Consider the following 22674-nt stretch of genomic DNA (forward strand, 5'->3'; position numbering starts at 1 on the left):
GAAAAATGGTCAACATTGAGCGCTACCTACTAGAGTTTAGGGTTAATCCACTGGAGTTAGAGTTACAATTTCAACTATCAAAAGATCATCAAACAGGCAATGACTTCGTTCAAATGTAGAAGCAATTTTCTCCCGTCATACCTTGACGGGCGACTTTCTAGTACACTTTTAATTTCACAAAGTAAGGCCTCGCTACACTGTAAAAACGATTCAGAACCGTTCGTGGAGAATATTAGGCAGCTGATGTGCCCAATTTCAACCAGTAACATATCTTGCAAAAACCAGGAACGTTTTCCGCTTAAATTCAGTAACCTTTCTGAAATATTGGAAATCTTCGTTGTTAAAGACAGTCGTGAACCTTCTAAAAATTAAATTATTTGATTAGCTCTTCCTTGATTTACTAACGAAGCGTTGGAGCGACCATGGCCAAAGTTGCACGCATATTCCTTGCCTCGCAGGCCTGCACAGCTATCGAGTGACATATTTGTCCCCATTGGGAACTTAGTCAATCTGGACGGGCCGTAATCAATTCAAAACCTATACACTTAATAAACACACTCAGTCAATCTTTAAACTGGTAGGAAAAAATATCTTTCACGCCAGTGAGAAGTCTGCATCCGTGCCTCTTTTGGCAATTCAGGAAACTTTTTTGCGAAGATACTTGATTTTACGGGGAAATAGGTGAAAACCTCTGGAATCCCGAAAGGTTCCACGGAAATAACCAGTAACGTTTCGGAATTTTTTTACGGTGTAAAGGAGAAGAGATTTTACGTGTAGCAATGATTCCGAAAAAGAAAATATTTATAGGTGGCTGATTTCGAAACGTAAAAGCAGCACTTATTGAATTATAATGTTGCAATGCTTTGAAAGAGAGTATTATGCAATTGTCAGCATTGCTGCACAATAAATTCTTCACACATACTTTACGTGAAAGATTTTTCGTCACAGGGAAACATTTTTTCATGAATCTAGTAACACTGCAAGAGAAAAATCTGTTTCATATACTACCGAAACAGAATAGCTGGAAATATTCATACAATCGTTTTAAAGACACGAAAAAAAGCTATCAACATGGATGAAGTTGAAGTAATATTAGTTTTTTGTCTCGACGAAAGAATTTCTAAGCGTCTCTCTGGAACTATTTCTTAGTAGTTTTTTTTCCATATATGGGCGGTTAGAATGACAGAAGCGTAAGTCAAGCATTTTCAAAGTTGAAGTAAGACTGGATTTGGGTTCCTCTTTAGCTTCTTTGCTGAGTGTAATGGCGCTACAAATACTAAATTACATTGCCCAGAAGGGGAGCACGAACATTGTCCACTAACCGAACACTGTTAAAAAATTCCAAAATGTTACTGAGTATATTTCCCTGGAAAGTTTCGGGATTTTAGTGGTTTTCATCCAATTCCTGGAATTATCAAGTATCATTGTCAAAACGTTTCCCGAATTGCTACAAGTTGCAAGAATTCCAACTTCTCTCGGTTGAAAAAAAAAAAAAAAAAATTAGAACCACTGCTTCGGTCACTCGTCTGGTCTGTGCTAATTCTATATTAGCTACCAGTTTGTTTGGCACTCTTAGCTTTCTTAAGAGGTTTTCCATCTTCAGCTCAGTCACTTTCCTGTGCCGGGCTGCTGAGTACTAATAAGCAGGACACTGCAGTCCTCGGTTGGAAATGACTGAGCTGGCGGTGTATTTCATGCATTAACAGAGAGTGTTTACAAAGTGTATCCGCTTCCGCACGTGGCTCGTCCAGACTGATCAAGCTCCTAAATGGAGAGAATAAGTCTTTTGGTGATCGTAGCTGTGCTCCCGAAGGGAGCGAATAAGTCTTTGGAATACGTAGCTTGGCAATCAAGTGAGATGCTTGATACTTACTTATAAAGGGTGTTCCAAAATTAACGCAAGATTTGAATTTGCCACCATTTTTTCCATAAATTGTTGGCAGCCATGAAAAAAGAACAATTTGACAGTTTAGGGTTAGTAAAAATGGGGTGTTATTGTACCATACAGCTAGAGAGAGTGAAACATTTCAATTACTGCATCAGGCATTTCCTAGTTGCGTACTCTCTCATTTCGGTGATCAGAATTGGCACCCTAGATCATGTGATTTAATATTTTTAAATTTCTTCTTATGGGGTTATTTGAATTCAAAGGTCTATGTCAACAAGCCCACAACCACCCGTGCATTACCGTGTTGCGATACCAAGTGCCAATAACAGTAACTGCTTGACCAGCCTCAACTTTCATTATTTTTGAAACAATTGTTCAATAATGAAAGCGCGTTATTGTATCGTATAACGCTCCATTTTTGATTACCCTAAACTCTCAGCTGTCAAATTGTTCTTTTTTCAGGGTTGCCAACCATTTATTGCAAAAGTGGCGGCAAATTCAAATCTTGCGTTAATTTTGGGACATACTTTAGTTCTGGCTTTGCTTTGACCATGAGAGCGATACTATAGTGTCTTGATAAATCAGAAAGGTGCCAAACTGTTATGCTATTCCTACCAAAGATTTCTGTTAAGTTCCAGAGACACGGCTGGCTTTAAACGGGAAGATTTCTAGATAATTTCAGGAATGGTACTGAATTTTAGCGGAAAACGTTCCTGGTGTTTGGACACGTTACTGGCTGAAATTGGGCACATTTGCTGCATATTTTTCTGCAGGAACGTTTCTGAATCGTTTTTACAGTGAAATTTTTGTTCATTGTAAAAACAGTTCAGAAACGTCCCTGGGGGAGGGGGGGGGATGGGCTGCTAATGCGCCCATTTGCGCTAGTAACATATCTTGCAAAAAACAGGAACGTGTTCCGCTTGAAGTCAGTATCCTGTTTGAAATTATCTTGGAATCTTGGAAACCAAAAATTGATATCTGGAGAGTTTGTACCCTAAGATCTTGAAATGTACGTAAAATATTACTCCAAAACGCGATTTTCTCAAAACGTTAATTTAAAAACTCATGTTCCTTTTTCAAAAACCCTACTTCACATATTTCTTTGAAATTTTTATCTCATCTTATTTTTAGACTCGTAATTATCCTTAAGTAAAATTTTTGATTTCTGACTGACAGTTTTTCCTAAATAGAGAGAGAGGCTGTTTTTACGGTCAAAAACGGTCTTTTTCTTTATTTTAAAAGTGACTATGAGTTGAAATTTGATGAATAATGAAATAAACAGAAATGCCTTAAAATTTCACTTCAGTTGACTCCTGGATATATCTTGAAAATGCTGAGAAAATTGTAAGTTTCAATCATTAAAACGTTTTGATAAAAAAATACATAAAATGTTTCAATTTAACATTATTTATATATGGGGTACCGATTCCTCTTAGGAATTTTTCATAAAATTATCAGAACAAATTTGAATCATCAGAAGTTGTTAAATTCGAGCGATTTCACTTTAAAGTATTTAAAAGTATTTAAAAAAATGAAAACTAATAATAGTTTTAAAAAACCAATGCTAGTTATGAAAGTTTTTCTGTGTTTTTATTTAATTTATGAAAATGTCGAAGATACAATCGGCCACAGCATAATTATAACAACATTCTTGTGCATCAAGTTAAACGTTATTAAAATTGCAATATTCTGAAATTTGTTCTTTGTAAGCTTTTGTATGTGCAAAATGTGAAACTTGAAAATGTCGATTAATGACTTTTCTTCAAAATCCAATTTCTTGTTAAAACTTCTGTTTTAATACAACTAAAATATTTAAAAGTAGCCATTTCAATAATTTCCAAGTGAATTAATTAAAAAAATAATGACGCAAATAATGTCTGCAAAAGGTAAGCAAAATTGGCTAGAAAATCTGGAAAAGTCCGGGTTTAAATTATGTAAAAAACCCAGAAAATCAATTAGCTTAGTTGGTAGTCCTCCTAATAAATATAAATGTTACTTTCACAAGTATTAAATACCTCGAATATCAAACAATAATGCTAAAAATAAAGTTCCAAATGCATTTTAAAGGCCAGAAAGAAAAATCACCATAATGACCTTAAATTTAACTTTTCGATAAAATTTACTTAAATTTCTTCGATACTTACAGGGAATCCAATCTTTTTAGCATATCAAAAGCATCGACTTCAATTGTGTAAATACCGTTGTCTTGCAGATCTCTGAAAAGAAAAGGAAAGGGTATTTTCAATGCTTTTATCTAATTGAAATAGAAGATTGTGATGAGACCATTGAGAAGAGATAAAATGGGGAGGGAGTGAAGACTTTCATTCATGAAACCAAGACGCCAAGTCACGTGACATATTTTAAAGCAAATCATTGGAAGAAATCTGGTTTCTTTCGCTTGTTTGACGTAAAACGTGTCAACTATTCGTCGTTGTTGAGTCACGTGACTTGGAGTCTTTGGCTCAGCTTTTGCTAAGCCAATGATTGGACTTGCTCCCTTCATTTTAATCCCTGCTCTAAAGGTGAAACACAATGAAACCCCGATTTTACGTTTCTCAAGGGACTGGGTTAAAAACGTAAAATATGTTAAAACGTAAAATGCGAGACATACGTAGCAGCAAAACTGATGATACGACTCGATGGGAAATGTCGTATGTGGGAAAATGTAGGTTTGGGGGACGTAAAATCGGGGTTTCACTGTATATGCAAGTATTATCCAGTCTTAAACGAAATCAAAGTAGAACGGTTTTAACCGACTAAAACAAAATTTCTTGCAATTTTTTATGACTATTATTTTTCGCTGTTAGAAAAAAAAAACTATCGCGTATTTTTGAATTTTTCTTTTGAAGAGAGAGAAATATTTTGACTACTGTATACTAAATTTTCAACAAGATATCTCTCATACTTTTGGCGGAATGGATTTAAAAAACTCGGGAAAAAACCCGGGGAAAAAAAGCAAAATTTAAGTTTTTTCAAAAATTCATAAAAATTCAAAAATTGGTCAATTTTTAAAATTTCTTCGGTCATCATATTTGAAATTAAATTCCCTACACTAAAGTACGGAAAAATATTTTCTTGACGCAATTGGTTGGGGGTCGGTGACGAAGTAAACACAAAAAAGGGCTAATAATCACTTAAAACATTTAATTAAGAAAAAACTAATTAGAAATTCGGAATTTGGGTTTCAAGCATAGATCTTAAAATAGAATAGATGTGCCTTCTCCCCACTTTTCTCCTCAGAGCGCGCGTCAACATCCCTCGTTGGACATCACGTGATCAAGGGACACCTCTCACAAGAAACTGTTTCCACTATCGAAGAGAATCACTTTGCGCCGCGATCATTTGCACAATTAAGGGAAATTTAAGCATTTAACCCATGGGTTAAATGCTTTAAGCATGGGTTAAACTCCCCTTTAAGCATGGGTTAAATTAAAGCATTTAACCCATTATTAAAGAAAAGGGGAACACTCTGTCCCTCACGTAACACCTCATATTTTTCACTAAAAGTAATAATTAAAAAATGTAACAATTTTGTTTTCATTAAGAAATCGCAAATGTATTTGTTGTACTTTTGCAAAAAATGTCCTTTGTTACTTTTTAAGTTATTACATTTTAATGAAATGTGGGACAAAATGACAGCTTTTTCATGGAATGGTCCATTAGATATTTTCCCAATCATAACTTTTGAAGTAGGCGCACAAGCTATTTAAACTTTTTTTCAAGTGCTTTAAATACTGAGTAGAAATAGACGTCTTCAAAAATCTTGAACAAAAATCTTATAAATTTCCTTTTATTTCAATCAAATTTTTCAAATACAGATAAATGGTTTCAATGCGTGCTTTTTTCCACAACTTTTGAAGCCAATGCAACAATTTAACATAAAACCCTATCTAAAACCATAAACCAATTAGAAATACAAATGTAAATAGTATCGAATGTCAATTAACTCAATTAAATAATATTCTAAGATTCGCATGCGTTTCGCACCAACACTCTATTAGCCAAACAAATAACTTTGGTTTGATCCTGATTTTTAAGCAACTTCAGTGTTATTTTTTTTTAAGTACTCAGAAAATAAATTCATTTGCAATTATAAACTACATGAATGGTCATTTGACTTCCGCCCCCTCCCCAATTTTTCTTTTTTTTTTTTTTTTCGTCCTACAGGATATGACAATTTTGACAATTTAAACTCGAGGGTGAAGAAAACTAGGGATTATTGTCCCTCAACAATATTAATTTTGTCACTTTCCTACTTGTTGGTCTTTGTGAATTATTTTCATTGTTTGAATTGACTGCGCGATACATTCCAACGCTTCAATATTTAGTAACGACTAATTTTATAAACTTGCTAACGAGAAAATCTGCTGCTTCTGTTTCCAACATATGCTTATTTAAACTTAGAAAAACGGAATTAGAAATTTTTCTCATAACTCTTGTGGCTTCCTGAGTAACATTATATTTTTGTGTTTTACTCCCAAAACTTTTTCACATTCTCGCTCATTTGTTCTTCACAAATGTACATATTTCAATGGTTGCAATCTTGCAATAAGTTATCATACTTGAATGTGTCTCAAAATTCTTAAATTTTATTATGCCTATTTTTTAGTTTATTGTAGTTAAGACTGCGTTGCAGTCGTCGCAGTTCACAAGAGAGTGCACTTGCCGGACAAAAAATCCAGCGTAGTCAGAAACATCACTAATATACTGCGTCATGTTAACTGAGATGATTTCTGAATTTTCGAAATCGTCGTCAAAGGAATCGGAAAAAAAGGCTTTCTTTCAAATCATTTTTGCTATGCTTCAAATTTAATCTTAGCATTTGAAGGTTGTTAAAATCAGCGCAATTTAAAGAACTGAACTCCTTAAATTTCCGTATGAATGAATAATCTTTTTTTCGCACTTCGAAATTGTCCGACGATTATTGTTGAATCCCCCCTCACAACCTGATTGCACTGAAAAAAGTTTCAAGGTGATCCTGAGTAAGCTTATAAGTCATTATGCAGTTTAGAACTGGAATTCGGGCACCTACATACTTTTCATATGTTCCCAGCACACTTTTCATAGAAATTAGGAAACTTAAAAATCCAGTTTTTCGAGGACATACTGTAACTAATTTTCCATCGCTTGTTTTTAGTGATTTAATATAATGTTCGGCATCTACAATAAATTGCTTAAAGTATTCTTAATTTCGTCTCTGCAGGGGACTTTTTTTGCCTTTAGCAGAAAGAAAGATTTCTGTTACTCAGAAAGTCCACTATGTCTTTATTTTTTAATAAAATTGGCACCAGCATCGCATTCATCAAACCCTCTTTCGCTAGAAAATCTCAGATTCACACATATAGAGATTTCTCCTATAAGTATAATGAAAATCTTCAGATAATCCTAGACTTTTAACGACGCTTCGCATTGTTAGATCACTGCTGCCCGAGAAGAGGGAGACACGATGTCCCTTGATCACGTGATTCTCGGCAGAATCATGATGACCCCACTTTCTCCGGGCGAAATACGCTGCGTTGTAGGAGAAAGGCCTATCTATCCCTTTTAAAGATCTATGGTTTCAAGGTGCACACCGCCGTGGTACGTTCGAATTTTGTGCCAAGTTTCAGAGCTGCAATTGCTATGGGGTCTTCTAGCCATCGGGTACAAAGAAAGAAACAAACAACCAAAGAAAGAAACACCGTCACCTTTATATATTTAGATTTAAGCCGTTTTAAGTGCTTTGAAATTTCGAACACTATGACCGCGTAGTCGTATAAGTCAAATTAATTTTGTTTCTAATCTCTGCGTGTGTTTGTGTGTGAGTGTGCTTAATAGTTAAAGCGTAAGTGACTGAGTAACCAAGTTCCCAAACCATAAAGTGCTCTTGTGTGTAAAATGTAACTAACAAATAAACATTCGCTTACACTGTTTAAAAAAAAGAAAAAGAAAGAAAAAAACAAAAGAACAAAAACGTGTCTAGGAAAAAAAAAAGAAAAAAAAAAAGAAATGTGTCTGGAAAATAAAGGGAATCTAATGCGTGTAATTTCTTGCAGTAACAAATATAGCAAGAAGCAAGAAAGTGTCCCGTTAAAAGTCTGTACACTTGCTGAATTGACTTGGAATCTTTCCGAAGAATTCAGAAACCTTACTAATCAAAAACAGTATTAGACCATGAGCCACCAATATGAAACCCTCCCCCCCCCGTGGGAATTTATGACTTATACTTTTTTTTTGTTGGTATTACCTACCAGATTAAGAATTCAATTGTTTGCCCTTTTTAAATTACAGCATATTCTGGAAAATAAAGAAAATTGAAGAAAAAAAAGAAAAAAAAAAAAAAACGAAAGTCAAAAAAGTTTAATTTTTTGTTCATTTAATTATTTTAATCTATAAAAAGATGCAATAATTTCCATATTTTTGTAAATTTATTCAGAATGACTCATAAATGACTCTTAAATGAAAAAAAAAAAAAACATACCTTAATCTACTAGCAGCATAATTATAACATTATAGTATGATTTGTAATTAACTGTTATTTTCTTCATCCTCATATATTATGTTGTCTAAGTTTAGTACTTCTGCTTCAGCTTCATCTTCAAATTCGTTTGGTTCAAAGCTCTCTGGAACGTCAAGCAGTTCGGGTGGCAACGGATCTCCTTTAATCCAGTCAAACTTCAGTTCACCATTCTCCAACTTCCATCCATGTCCCACTGGAGTTGGGATGGAGGGTTTAGCTACATGTGCGTTATTCCATATGTAACATTGGTAGTTGACACGTTTTATGTGACTTTCTAATGAAGTTTTGCATGGAGGCAGTAGACTTAAATCCACACCTTGATTGTTGGACAGAGGAAATGCAGTTCTCGGAGAAAACTTTTGTGAGAATAAATCAAACCGCAGTTTGTTTATATTTGTATATTCCTTACTGCTGTACAAACAACAAACAAATTCCTCCAACCCTGTCAGTAACGTGTCTGTAATTGTCGGTGATGCTCCTACTGATGTAAGAATAGGTACAAACTTCGAAAACTTTTCCAATTTCGATTTTACAGACAACTTTCCGTGACGAACAAAGGAACTAGTGGTGTCGCAACCGGACAGGGCATGCACATTCAGCATAGCGTGGCTCATTTCTGCACCTAAGTTATGAGAAATGGCGGTGACATTAATAACCCTTCGTTTGTTACCTGTTCCTGTATCAAAGAAAACTATGTTTACAATGTTGCTGGCATATCTTACCAACAACATAAAAACATCTGTATCCGGGGATCTAACTCTGATGGGTGAGTTGTCTTGACAAGACTGTGAAGCTTGGATACAGTGTAGTATTATTTTGGTATCCGCTTCCTCTTGTGAAGAGCATAGGTCTTCTTGTGTACTATATTTGATGGTTAACCCATCTTCGCTAGTAAACCAAGTGAACTTATCACCATGTGATAAATAAAGATTTCTCCCATATATTATGTGGGCATGTTTGTCCTGAACCCATTCACTATGAAGTAGGTTGATCAGTTGCTCTTTATTTTTGCCATTAGCAAGGAATTTTTTCCAATCCCGTGGAATCTTAGTTTTGGGTCCTCTTATTAAAAAAGTATCTCCACAACCCCTTCTTTGTCTTTCAATGTTTTTAATAGAAACATCTTGGTAAGTATCTGTTACAAAATCTATCCTGCTGCACTTGGGGAAGCGGCTCAAGACAGTCTCTGCAAGTTCACCAAAGGTTCCTGGAATATTAGTGAGGGCCTGAAAGTAAGCCATGGCGTCTATCACATATATACATTCTTCAATCTTAGGAGATTCGTCGACTATACCCTTGACCTCCAAAGCGTGGAGTAGTTTGGACTTTTCAGTTTTTGTTGAACATCCATCAGCAGTGGCTAATGCCCACGGTACTGGACCTAATGGGTATGACATCAGCTTATCCAGGTTAATTTCACGTTCTTGTGACAAAAATATTCCTTTCTGCTCTTATCTCTACTAATCTGTTTTGTGCAGTAGTAACAGTAATCGTTTCTTGAATACTTGTGAAAGTTTGAAGCTTTTGTCTCTTAAGTGGTACATGAAATTTTTTATTCTTTACAATAAATCTGTCATGTATAAAACTTTTGTAGGAAGCTTTCCCTAGATTATCTACGTTGAGCAAATTTTCTTCTACCGAATCGGGTACAGGTCTTCCAGATGATAAACAGAACAACTTATCGAGGTTTTCAACTTCAAATGGATTAACGTATTGTTCAAAAAGCGTCAAGTATTTTCGAAGCGACAATTTTTCGTTCCATTTTGAACAGTTCAAAAAACCCTTTGGCAGGGGATTTTCTTCAAAAAAGCTTTGTAGGAAAAAGTTTTTGAAGAGCATGTATTGAAAATATATTTTTGATTTGAACGATTTGCCGTTCAATTTTGAACAGTTCAAATCTCTTAACATTAGTGCCTACGGCAAAACTAAAAAATCAATGTAGATCCCTTGCTAAAAGGCGGATTTACTTCAAACACATTTTGCTGGAAGTAGTTCTTGATTAATTTCCTGAGTCCGACTCCAAAATTTTACGGCAGTCGATTCCTACTGCTGAACTCGAAAACTAGTCAGGCTCCGTATTCCCGACTTCGACTTTTAACTCTGTAGCTTTGGCAAAAATTTAGTTACGGAGGGAAAATGACCGACTCCAACTCTTGGAAATTTAAAGTCTCCGACACCGCAAATATTGGCAGAGTAGCGGACTGTAAGGGAAAATGATCGATTCCGAGTCTTTGAATTAAAAACCTTCGACTCCCAAATCTGACTCTTTTACCCAAAAATAAGATTGACTCCGATTCCGCATCCTTAGTGTTTACTTTGAAATAGTTATTGTTGATATGATTCGTATTTTTTTTTCTTCGCGCTAAAGTTTTAATTTACGTATTCAATGTTTGACGGAGAAATTAGGGCTACTTTATATTTCTACGTCAAGATATGCGAATACGATTCCCATTCGCATATCTTGACAGCGTATTTCTAAACAGAAATACTGCTGTGGTTCTTTTTCTTGATCAAGCTCTCACCCCTTTTTAAAATCGAACCGTTTTCGAACAGTTTTTTTTTTAAAATCATTTTTAGTAGTTTTTCATGACTTTGTGTTTTTTCAGGAATATGCTGTAATTTTCACGTGGCAAACACCTAAAACCTTAAAGTATATGTCAATATAAACACAAAAATGTATGTGTCGAAAATTCCCAGGAGAGGGGGGGGGGGGGGTATACACCAGCCTCCGCTCTATATGGTCCTGGAATAAATTGAGAACCTTCCAAGAAAAGTTGAATATGTTTATAGTAGTAGCTTGGTGCTATCATGATTGGCCAGGAAAGCTGCTGAAGAAGTTTAGCAAATATAGCCAAATTTATGCAAAACACTTTTCAAATAATGTAGGTTTTCGGAGATTTCTTTCATTCACGGCATCTATTTTAAAGTGAAATTCACCATTGCTTCAGTTCAGCCTTGAAATTTGATTTTAAACTTTTGTTAACAATTTAACTTTCTAGTAACTATTATTTACCATTGTTTTTCGCAACAATTAGGAAGCACATTTCGAGCGTTGTTTCGAGAATTTATAATATTTTTTTTTTCAGTAAAATACAAAATTTTGCTGTGCATATTCAGCAGTTAGGCACAGAAAGAACAAGAGCGTTGTGTGAGAAATCGTTTGAGTGAAGTGATGAGTCAAAATGTTTAAAAAAGAAAAAAAAGGGTAACACCCCCAGTAATTGGCAGGTCACCAGTGAATGGCGCTTCCAACAAAAATGTCCTGAAATAACATTCGTATTAAATCTTTTTAAACTACAAGGCTATGTATCACATGAATTTATATAACTTTAAAGATTATAACTTCAGTTCATGTTACTAAATGGTAGCAGTGCGTAGGAAAGAGAAACAGTTGTGGCTTGCTTCAAATCAGCCATTTTTGTTGCAAAAGCTTCTTTTCTGCCTTAAGGGACGCATGCGCATCAACCCATTAAAATCTGACTTAAAGTATATTTTAAATTTTCGCTGTCAAAAGTTTTGTTTAGTTGAAAGGTGTTACTTTGAGTGAGTAAAAATATATTTTTGTCCATTTTGGGATTTTTGAAATAATGATGGATGCCATTTAGTGGTGCTTCAGTTTTGCTAGTCTCCATTAATTGGCACATGTGCTTATAAACACTAATGTGTTGTGCAATATGTCAGAATTTTTAATTTCTGATACTTTTGCAGCAACAATATGTGTCCTATTATTGATTTGAATCCTCCAGAATCTACTGTTAAATTTTTAAAAGAAACAATAAAAAACAAATATATTTGGCCATCACAGTCAGATATTGCGACTGTAAAGAACTGTTGTATTGTTTATGGTCCCTTTGAATCATCGAGTTAATGTTCCTTTTTATGTGAAAAGAGTTATAGTTCGTAAAATAAAAACTGCATACCGACTAATGAAACAGCAATAATCTCGATATTTTTTTCCATACAACACTCGAAATTTATTTCTAGTTCTCTGAAATATTTTTTCAACACGTCAAGATGTGTGATTTAACATTAATTTATATGAAATTACCTATTTTAAATTAACATTAATTATGTTTCTTATGATGATGAAATTGGTATGTAATCTAAAAGTGAAAACTGAAGTGATTTTTCAGCTCTATTAACATGTGCCAATTACTGGATCACAAGATGTCATACACTGGGGTGTCAGGTGCCAATTACTGGTGATTTTGGTAACTTTATATATATATATATATATATATATATATATATATATAATATCAATTCAAATAGTTTTGATTATAGTGAACTAAATAGATGCACAGATGTGCATTCTTTAAAACAAAAATATTTGCAAGTGAATATTTTTTTTTTAAGTTATGAAAACAGAAGTAAGTTTAAAGACAAACTCTTAAAGTGCCAATTACTGGGGTCGTTACACTAGAATATAAAAATTGTACTTCTATATCATGTGTCTTTACGACACACTCATTAAAAAAATTATTTACCAAAAATTTATTTCTGAAAAGGAGTAAAATCAATAAAATTGCTTTGGCTTTAGTTCGAATACACTCTGTTTATTTTGATTACAATAAACGTTAATACCAGTGTAGAGATGTCATTCCAAAGTCTAATTTTACTGGAACTTAATGTTGAACTTCTGACAATAAATTATTCATTAACGTTTTGTTTGCGGATCCTTCCCGTAAGATTTAGTCCATCCAAGCTTACATCCTTGCGAAAAACTTGTGATCGTTTCATTTGCATTTCAGACAAATCTCTGTTTGTCTTATGCTAGTTAACAAGCTCGTCTATTTGACATTTGATTTTCAATGCTTATTTCCGAAAACATACTAAAACTTCTTATTAGAATAAGCGCAGGGTAGTTAAAAATAGAGAAAACGAGGCGCAAAAATATAATGAATGACTGTATGTTAAAATTTAATAAAAACGTATGGGGGGGGGGGAATTAAGTCATTTGAATTTCGACATCTTGAATTCTCAAATTGTGTTTTCGTAATCACCGATTGCAATAGGACGCAACGCGTTGATGTTCTTGTTTTTACAAATGGACTGGAGTAGAAACGAGGGAGAAATTCGCTCCTGTCATATTACAGTGGTGGTAAAAAAAATTTGCATCAACCGCGCCGCAACCGTGCATCAAAGCAATGGCGTCCCTTTTTAACGTCACAACTGAGTGAAAGTTAAAGTTCTTTTTCAGTGATTAAAGCTTCTGATTTTAATTATTCACCAAATTAAGGTTTTACAGTACCTCAAAAATGATGAAATGATCAAAAATATTTTTATTGCTTATTTCAAAACTAAAAACTATTCTGAACACAGGGGAAAAGTTTCATTGCTTTAGTTCAAATATTTAAAAAATTATGAGTGGTTTTAGGCCATGCTCGCTATGTGTTCTTATGCAAAAGAAAAAAAAAAAAAAACTTTGAACTGCTTTTTCTCGATAATGGTATTTTTGTGTTTTCATGTCATTAGAATCCCTTCTATTAAAGATACAGCTTTAAACTAATACTTTTTGCAATTGGGATAACATATTTGATAAAACTGTGCATTAGATAATCATTTTATAAATTACTCAAATGTTTAGAGCATGTCAAACCTTTAAAAACCAATTTAAAAAAAGAAAAACTTTGATTTTTTACATAATTAATCACAGAAAATTTTCTTATAAACTCATAAGCAAATGAATGCACAGATTTTTAGAGATGATTATAGTGATCGTTTAGCAAAATAATAATAATAATAATAATAATAATAATAATAATTAATGCAAAAATTTAAAAAAATTTCAATTTTTTGAATTTTTAAAAAAAGTAGGCAATATTTTTAAATTTTGAAAATAAATTATTGATTAAGAAATAAGTATGCATGTTATGGTTTCAAATAAATATAAAATTTACTTAAATTTAAAAAAAATGTTTGAAAGGTACTGTGACCCCTTAAGTTGAAAATGTAAAAAAAAAAAAAAAAAAAAAAAAAAAAAAAACAGACTGAGAGTAAATCCGTCTTTGTTTCTATTAATCAAGTTCTCGAATAAATTGAATAAAATCAACTCCCTTTATTGATCAGAAGTAATTTAATCAAAAGAAGAATGCATATTTTATTTGACTATATAGATAAGTCTTTGAGCCATAACGCAACAGCAAACTTATGCTCAAATTCCCAAGCCATAAAATATCTTTGCTAACTAGAATAGTTATTGCCTCCGGAGGAATTAGAGAGAAAATTCAGCTTTGCATTTAAGCACAATGATGATATTAGTGGAAACTAGAATTCTTCTTACGAGGAGCAGGTGGCTATAGCACTTAGATGCTGCATTTTACGAAATTATGTGAATAAAAGCACAACAATTCATTTAAAACGTACATTTTGAAAGCCAATTAAAAGTAGAAAATCAAAGTAATAAGAGCCGTAAATCATTGTAAATCCCAAAAGCGTTATTATGATCTTACGGCAAAGAAATATACGTTGCAGTTTAAATAAAATTGTTCGCATAACACATTTTGAGAAACTAATTAGCATTTTGTTATTGAACCGTTAAAAGTTTGGCAGTTTATGTAATTGAAATAATTATACTAAATTCTCTTATTAGGAACAGAAGGTTTTAGCTCGTAGATGTTGCGTGTTGCAAAATTTTTACCTTGTTGGTAAATGGAAGTATAAACATTTATTCGATGCGTATATTTTAAAAGCAAATTTAGAGTAGAAAATAAAAGCAATATGAAATGATCAATTTTAGAAACTAAATAGCAATCAGTTATTGAAGAGCACAGTATTCGCCAGTGTACAGAATTCACATTTACAATAATCAAATAAGTAACAGACTGTCCTTAAAATATGTCACACTTTGGTCACAATTTTTAATCCGACACCTCCCTGTGCTGCACTCCATCTTACCCTTCCCAATTGCCGCATGTCACGCAGCTTTTCACACGTATATTATTAAATAATAATAATAATAATAATAAACCTTTCGAATTTTCAAAATTAATTTGAATCCTGAAATTTTGAATTCAAATTATGTTTTTCGCAATCAGGAGTTTCGACAGGACCCTACTTATTGGTTACTACCCCATTCGCTTGTTTCTAGAAACGGTTCCTGTCCCTGCTCTTGGGCGGTTACGTGTGTAAAGTTATGAATGTGTAGGCTTGTGTGTGTGCGTAGACTTGTGTGTATGCACACTGGCGTGTGTGTATGTGTGCAAAGGCGCGTGTGTGTATGAGCGTGCGTGTGTGTAGGAAATGGACGCCACCGACCAGGAACAGCGGCTACCGGGAGGAGTCGCGCCTGCAGAGGACGGTGGGGTTGAAAAAGGAACCAAACATCAAGGACGGTCAAATAAAAACAATTAGCAATCGTGATTGCTCAAAAAAAAAAAAAAAAAAAAAAACCTGCGATATCACACTTCTTGGTGTCACACTTCCTTTCTTACCTTTGTCACAAACTGTTACAATTTCACGAACCTTCTCCTCCCTCTAGGGGCGGACTGGGTTCCACAAGAGGGCGCCAACCTTGGCCTCTAAAATGGGCAAAAAAAGGTGCAAAAAAGTGCCAAAAAAAAGTTGCCAAAAATAAAAATAAATAAATAAATTAAAAGAACGGGGGGGGGGGGGGGATCATACACAGGTTTACGAGTTTAAAGAAAAGAAAAAAAAAAGCAAAGTGCAGTTGCACAATTTTGTGAGCAAATAAATAAATAAATAAATAATTGCACAATTTTGTGAGCAAATAAATAAATAAATAAATAAATAACAATAAAAAAAAAGCTGTTGAGACTTGAGGGAGCCAGCCTGCGGGCCGATGGGGCCGCGGTCCAGTCCGCCCCCTGCCTCCCTCAAAGCGTGATATCATTTGTAGACGACACGAAATAGAACCCCTTGAAAGGGACAGGCCGACCTATCCGACATTTTGGTTCCAAGACGTCTCTGGATCCAACCCTGTTTTTAGTAAAATAATCAATTATCCAACGTCTTGAAGCACAAAACATGCAAATTATTTTAGACACGTGTTTCGGTGTTACAAGGAACACCTTTTTCAATACAAAGAAGTGTGAGCTTCTGGATGAAAAGTCATCCGATCAGAAGAAGCACGCTTTGCATTGAAAAAGGTGTTCCTTGTAACACCGAAACACGTGTCTAAAATAATTTGCATGTTTTGTGCTTCAAGACGTTGGGTAATTGATTATTTTAATTTTCAACACAAAGGTATTTATTCGTTATTTGTTTCTAGTATCTAGATATACGTTATATTATTCGTTGGTTGCTATGTCGTAAAACAATTGATGACAAGTTGAGTAAAGTGTCACTTTAGGTAAATCTTTCACATCTTGTTTGTTTTAAATTTGTATTAATTAAAACTTCTTCATTTACGGAACAAAATAACTAAACATCGATCGGGAAACACATCCAAAATCTGTGCACCACTTTTCTGCAACGAAGGCTTTTGTACAAAGACTAATTTTGTCCCTCGATAGATTTGGAACCAACATGTCGGATAAGTCAGATCCCTTTGTATAGTGGTCTTAACCCGAAAGGATTCGATTTGTAGTGAATAACTCTCAAACGAAAAAGTACAATGAAAATGAAAACAGCATTAAAGCTTCTTCGTAAATCTCTCAGCTTTGGGCGCATACGCACTCGAAAACTCAAGCTCTTGTAAAAACTTTCCCCTGTATCAACTGTATCCGGTCTCATATTTCGTTAAGATTTACTTTTTTTGCAGCTATAATTGGAAAGCAGAGATTATTCCTGAAATAATTGAAAATATATCTTCCGAAAAGATTATTTAGCTCAGTTTTTAAACAACAATTATCGTTTTTTGAGTCGTTTAAATTGTGAGAGTTATCAGCGTTTTTAAAAACGAAATTTGATGAAAATTTAGCAGAAAAAAAAGAAGAGAAATAGTCTATCAGCAAAAGAAATGAGTATGAAATAATATAGCATGCAATAAAATTACAAAATTTCTACATACAGTGTCAGCAAGTACGTCATGTTTCCAAAATGTCGTCTTTTCAAATGCGTCAAGGAGTTCGATGTCAAGTACCTAAAAGGAAAATGAGAATTGTTATTTAGATTAAAATAGTTAATACTTCATAAGGGGGGGGGGAGAGAATGTGAGATTTATAAAATGCCAGCCTATTGCAGCTCCTCAAATAGTGATGACGCCATGCCTGTCACGTGCAGGCCGGACGAGACGCCATGTCAGCCTAGTCGGAAACTAAGGGCCCGGGCCATGAGGGCACCCGGCGACACTGACGCAAAAAAAGAAAGAAAAAAAAGAAAGGAAGAAAGAAAAAAAAACTGAGGGGGGGTGTAATAAGAGAGAGAATGTAAAGATTAAGTAAAATGTACTCTTTTGGTATTTACTGTTGAGGCACTTAAAATAGAATTAATTGTTTTCTAGTAAGCAGTTTCAATTTTTTTTCTTTTTCTCTTTTCTTTTCGCTCTTTCTTCTTCTTTCCTCCTTTTCTTTTCTCCCCTTTTTATCTTCATTCTCCCTTTTCTTTTCTTTTTTTCTTTTTTTGGGGAGTGAGAAGAGCCCTCCGACATAACTGACAAGGGGCCCGCCTTGGCTCTCTGTGGTCCTAGCCACGTGAGAGTGATGATGTCATGAGACAAACAGCCATTTAGAAGTGACAATTTGACGGACTGAGATACATATATATATATATATATATATATATATATATATATATATATATATATATATATATATATATATATATATATATATATATATATATATATATATATATATATACCACACGGTCAGATTTTATTACTACACTGTAAAAGCGATTCAGAAACGTTCCTGGAAAATAATGGGCAGCTGATGTGCCCAATTTCTTCCAGTAACGTATCTTGGAAAAATCAGGAACGCTTTTCGCTTATAGTCAGTTACCTTTCTAAAATTAATTTTGAAACTTAATGAAGACGGGCGAAGTCTGCCCTGTTAAAGCCAGTCACGTCTCTAAACCTTCTAAAAAAATTAAGTAGGTTTAGTGTAACTGATTACAACCTCCTAATTTACCAAGAAGGCTCCATGAAAATCAGAGCGACCACAGCTATGCAAAGGGAGACCCAGCATATCTCTTGGCCCGCATTTCCTGCCTTAGCAAAGCTATAGCTATCCATTGACGTTTTCGCTCTCCATTGACATTTTCGCTCTCATTGAGAGCTTAGTCAAACTGGACAGGCCGTAAGCAACTTTAGGCCGATACACTTAATAAACACGCTCATTCAGTCTTTAAACTGGTTGCTAAAAATATTTTCCACAATAGTGAAAAGTCTGCACGTGTGCAACTTGTAGTGATTCAGGAAACTTTTTTGTGATGATACTTGTTTTTACGGGGAAATAGGTGAAAACGTGTGAAATACCGAGACGTTCCACGGAAATAAGCAGTAACGTTTCGGAATTTTTTTACAGTGTATAAATTTTTTATACATTAAATTTTAAGAAATAACTTAACCAGCATTTAGCTTTCTAAATACGGAAAGATATGTTTGAAGTCTTTTTTTTTATGCTGCGTTGAACCTGGACTATTACGAATCTTCCATTTCAGTTCTTAAGTAATTTATTTAAAAGTTTAAGTTTTAAAATTATATCTGGTATACAAGTTAGCTTCAAATATTTATCGAAAGTTTACTCGTATCATTAACACCACGAAGGAAATATATTTATACCATATCACATCAAGTATCAAGATAAGTTTTTATATTTTCAATCACTTTGCCATTTTTTAAATGCAGTTTCGATGCTAAAAAAAATGTTTTTCTTCTTTTCTATATAGGCTTTTTCTCCCCTCTTATTTAATATCCCAGGAGCTTCAACTGGGCTATACTGCGCCAGAGATTTCCATTTAGTGCTAAAAGGAAAATTGCTTCAACAAAGCTAATTTCAAATGTTTTTTACAGCATTGTTGAAGCAATTGAAGACAGGAAAATGATACAATTCACATTATTAGCGGGAAAAAAATACTTTAGTAAGTGAAAAAGTTTTTAATATGATTCTACTTCATCTAATTGTAGTATCTCAAATGTGAAGAAAAATAAACTAAATCGAACTATGAGCTACATTAATAAATATTCCTACCCTACACTAAAAAAATTCCGAAGCGTTACTGGGTATTCCCGTGCTACGTTTCGGGATTTTAATGGTTTTTATCCACTTCCTGGAAAAATCAAGTATCATTGTCAAAAAGTTTCCTGAATTGTTACAAGTTGCACGAATGCAGACTTTTCACTGTTGTGAAAAATATTTTTAGTTCCCAGTTTAAAAATTAGCTGAGCGTATTTATTAAGTGTATCGGCTTCATTGAAATTACGGCCCATCCATGCTGACTAAGCTCCCCAAAGGGAGCGGATAAGTATGGACTCACGTTGCTTTGCAAGGAATTGCTGGCGAGTAAAATTCTCGTTACTTACCAGCAATTCTGGCTTAGCATTGGCCCACGTTTGCAATAATGCTCTTGGAACTTCCTTGATATATCAGGAAGATGCCATGCTATTATATTATACCTTTTTAGGTTTGCGCTATTTTTTCCCGAGACCCGACTGGCTTTTAACGGCGAGATTTCTGAATTTTTCAGGAATCTTCCAGGATAATATCAGGAAGGTTACTAAATTTTAGCGGAAAACTTTCCGGGATTTCGCAAGATATGTTACTGGCAGAAATAGGGCACATCAGCTGCCCATTATTTTCCAGGAATGTTTCTGAATCGTTTTTACAGTGTATAATACAATGATCTAAAACTCTAAAATAATAAAACACAAATTTAAAATCTGTATATTATTATCAGGATTAAACAATCAGGTCAAAAGTAACTACTTTTAGTCACCGAAAATGATAGAATAAGCGGGGGGGGGGGGGAAGAAAGAAAAAAGGAAAAAACATGGAGCGAGGAAATTTTTTTTTGTTTTCAAAAACGTTTTAATTATTAATTATTTTTCAAAAATGTCCGATTTTTCAAACAAGGCGTGGTCTTCATGATGTCATAAGTGATGAACTTTGGCACGCTGTCTACTGGCGCGCTGAAATCTTACGCTTGCTGTCTACCGCGTTTCCAGCTTATGATAATTTGCGCCTCTACGCTTGCTATCAACCATATCATTGCCAGTACATGTGAGTAAATATGCCAATTAAATATTGTGCTCTGAATCGCATCAATGAATGGCATTTCATCATTTGTGCAGAAGCGTAAAAAATGAAATTTGAATCTGCGTACCAATTAAAACTAAATAAACTTCGTCAAATTATTTCAAAAATGGTCAATCCTATGTTTTTTAAGCATGCTCATTCAGAAAAAAAAAAATTTAAAATTTCGGAAACGACCCCATTATGATATTATATTTCTATCATTAATGGGACAATTTTCAATAAAACAATCCTGTAGAAACATTGCCCCATCCCCGAGAAAAGAGGTTACTAAGTAGTATTTGAAAGCTTTCAGGAGTTTCGAAAGCTTAAGCGACGTAACGTATGAGCTAGAGCTTTTAGCGCAGGCAATTCATCTTGCCAAAATAAGACCCACTTCCCGGAAAAACAATGCCAAGGGAACTCTACGCCGCATTCATTTATGGAGAAATACCGTTTCCATGATGAGGATTATATGACGACCATTTTCAATAAATTTAAGGCGGTAAATGTTTATTATCGTTCTATCCAAAGAGTACATGTAATTCGATTCGAGGAGGGTTTAATTTTTGTCTGTTTCCCCCTACATTTTGATTTGTGAATGTTGTTTTTTTTTTTAAGTGAAACTTTTTATGGGAGGGTTTTGAAATTCTGATCCACAATCTTTTTTAGTGTGACGGAAGTGATGTTGTTTTTTTTAATTGTTGCCAAAAAGCAATGGAAAATAATAGTAATTAAGAATTTAAATATACTTCGTCGTTTAAAATGTTGCCAATAACAGTGAGAAATAATAGAAATTATAAAGTTTTTAAACGAAATGTAAGAAATTAATATCAGGATCTCAGGCATTTTAAACTTTTTAAATAATGAAGGTTTTTTTTTGACAATTTCTACAAGTCATCATTCAAAGTCAAGTTATCAGTTTAAAAACGTAATCCTCTGCTTAGGTTCAGTCTTAAAATTAGTCTACTAACCCAAATTAACAAAACTAGCTTTATAATTATATAGATTTATAACTATAGATAGATTTTTTTTAAATAACCAGTTATTTTTTAACGAAAGCATAAGAGCGTCAAAACTTCGGAAATTATATCGAATATAATTATTTTATTCAATAGAAAATTAGTTCAGCGATAATATTAGGTTTTAAACTAATGAAATTTCGAAGTCAAGACATGTCTCGTACGTGATCAAGCACATGTGTTAGGGGTCAATAGTTTCGTTTTCAAAATGGTTTGTAAAATATCTACGTCTGAAGATGCTTCCATTAAGGCAGATTGCGGAGCTGTTATTGAGTATAGAGGGTTTTCTGGCTACTACATCTAAAAATTTAAGATAAGGTATGTGCAGAAAGTTTTTATTACCTCAGGGCAGCAAAATAGCTAAAAGAAATTCTCATTCTTCATTTTATTTCTCGAAGCTCTTACTCCGTTGCAAAATGTAATCTTCTAAACTGCTGCTCGTTTTTCTCAAATTGTTTCGTTATTGTCATTTTATCAGTTGATAGGTTCGTTGCACTGTCTACCTCGAAAATAAAAGCTGCGTCACGTGTTCAATAATCCGGCTTAAATAAAAGGAAAAAAAATAGTGTAAAACTTCCCGATAACGCGTACGTAAGAGCAATTTTGTGGTTCAAAATATAAATTTAGGCCTTTTCAGATGTTTTTAAAATACGAAATGGGAATTCCTGAGCATTGAAGTACCTCTGTGCCAAGTTGGACAAAGATTCGACGTAAACTGGTGGATTTGAACAAGGCACATACACACACAAACACCGATATATCTGTTTCATCAGTTTGTACTTAAAAGGTTGTTGAACCCTAACTACTCGTACACAAAACCTTTTGTGTTATTCAAAACCGTTTTCACCCAAAGTACTATTTTTTAATAAACTCCTGTTCGAGAAAATTGCAAAACCATGAAGGAAGCATCATAGTTCAATGGAATTTAATACACAGTTGAGTGGTAATGATACAAATAAATAATTACATTTTCAAACCAAACAAACAATAAAAAGAGATAGAAATTAGTATTTTGTGTGGCCATCACGCGCCGCAATAAGAGCTGCTACACGACTCGGCATGGAGTGAAACAAAGTTTGAATAACTGAAGCTTTTGGCTTTTGTCGGATGTCTTTTCATCCATAAGCTCAT

At 34.0% G+C, this 22674-nt stretch overlaps 1 protein-coding gene across 1 annotated transcript in view; it reads right to left on the minus strand.

Annotated features, from left to right (window-relative positions):
* Positions 1–22674, minus strand: part of LOC129227756 (relaxin receptor 1-like) — an 84258-nt gene that overhangs the window by 36638 nt on the left and 24946 nt on the right. Inside the window, exons 2-3 of the mRNA XM_054862359.1 lie at positions 17359–17430; positions 4033–4104 (exon numbers count right to left, since the gene is read on the minus strand). Coding sequence (XP_054718334.1) covers positions 4033–4104; positions 17359–17378 — 92 coding nt within the window. The 5' untranslated portion in view covers positions 17379–17430. The remainder of the gene's footprint in view (positions 1–4032; positions 4105–17358; positions 17431–22674) is intronic.

The sequence above is a fragment of the Uloborus diversus genome, chromosome 8 (genome assembly GCF_026930045.1).
Source record: "Uloborus diversus isolate 005 chromosome 8, Udiv.v.3.1, whole genome shotgun sequence".
Taxonomy (NCBI): Eukaryota; Metazoa; Arthropoda; class Arachnida; order Araneae; family Uloboridae; genus Uloborus; species Uloborus diversus.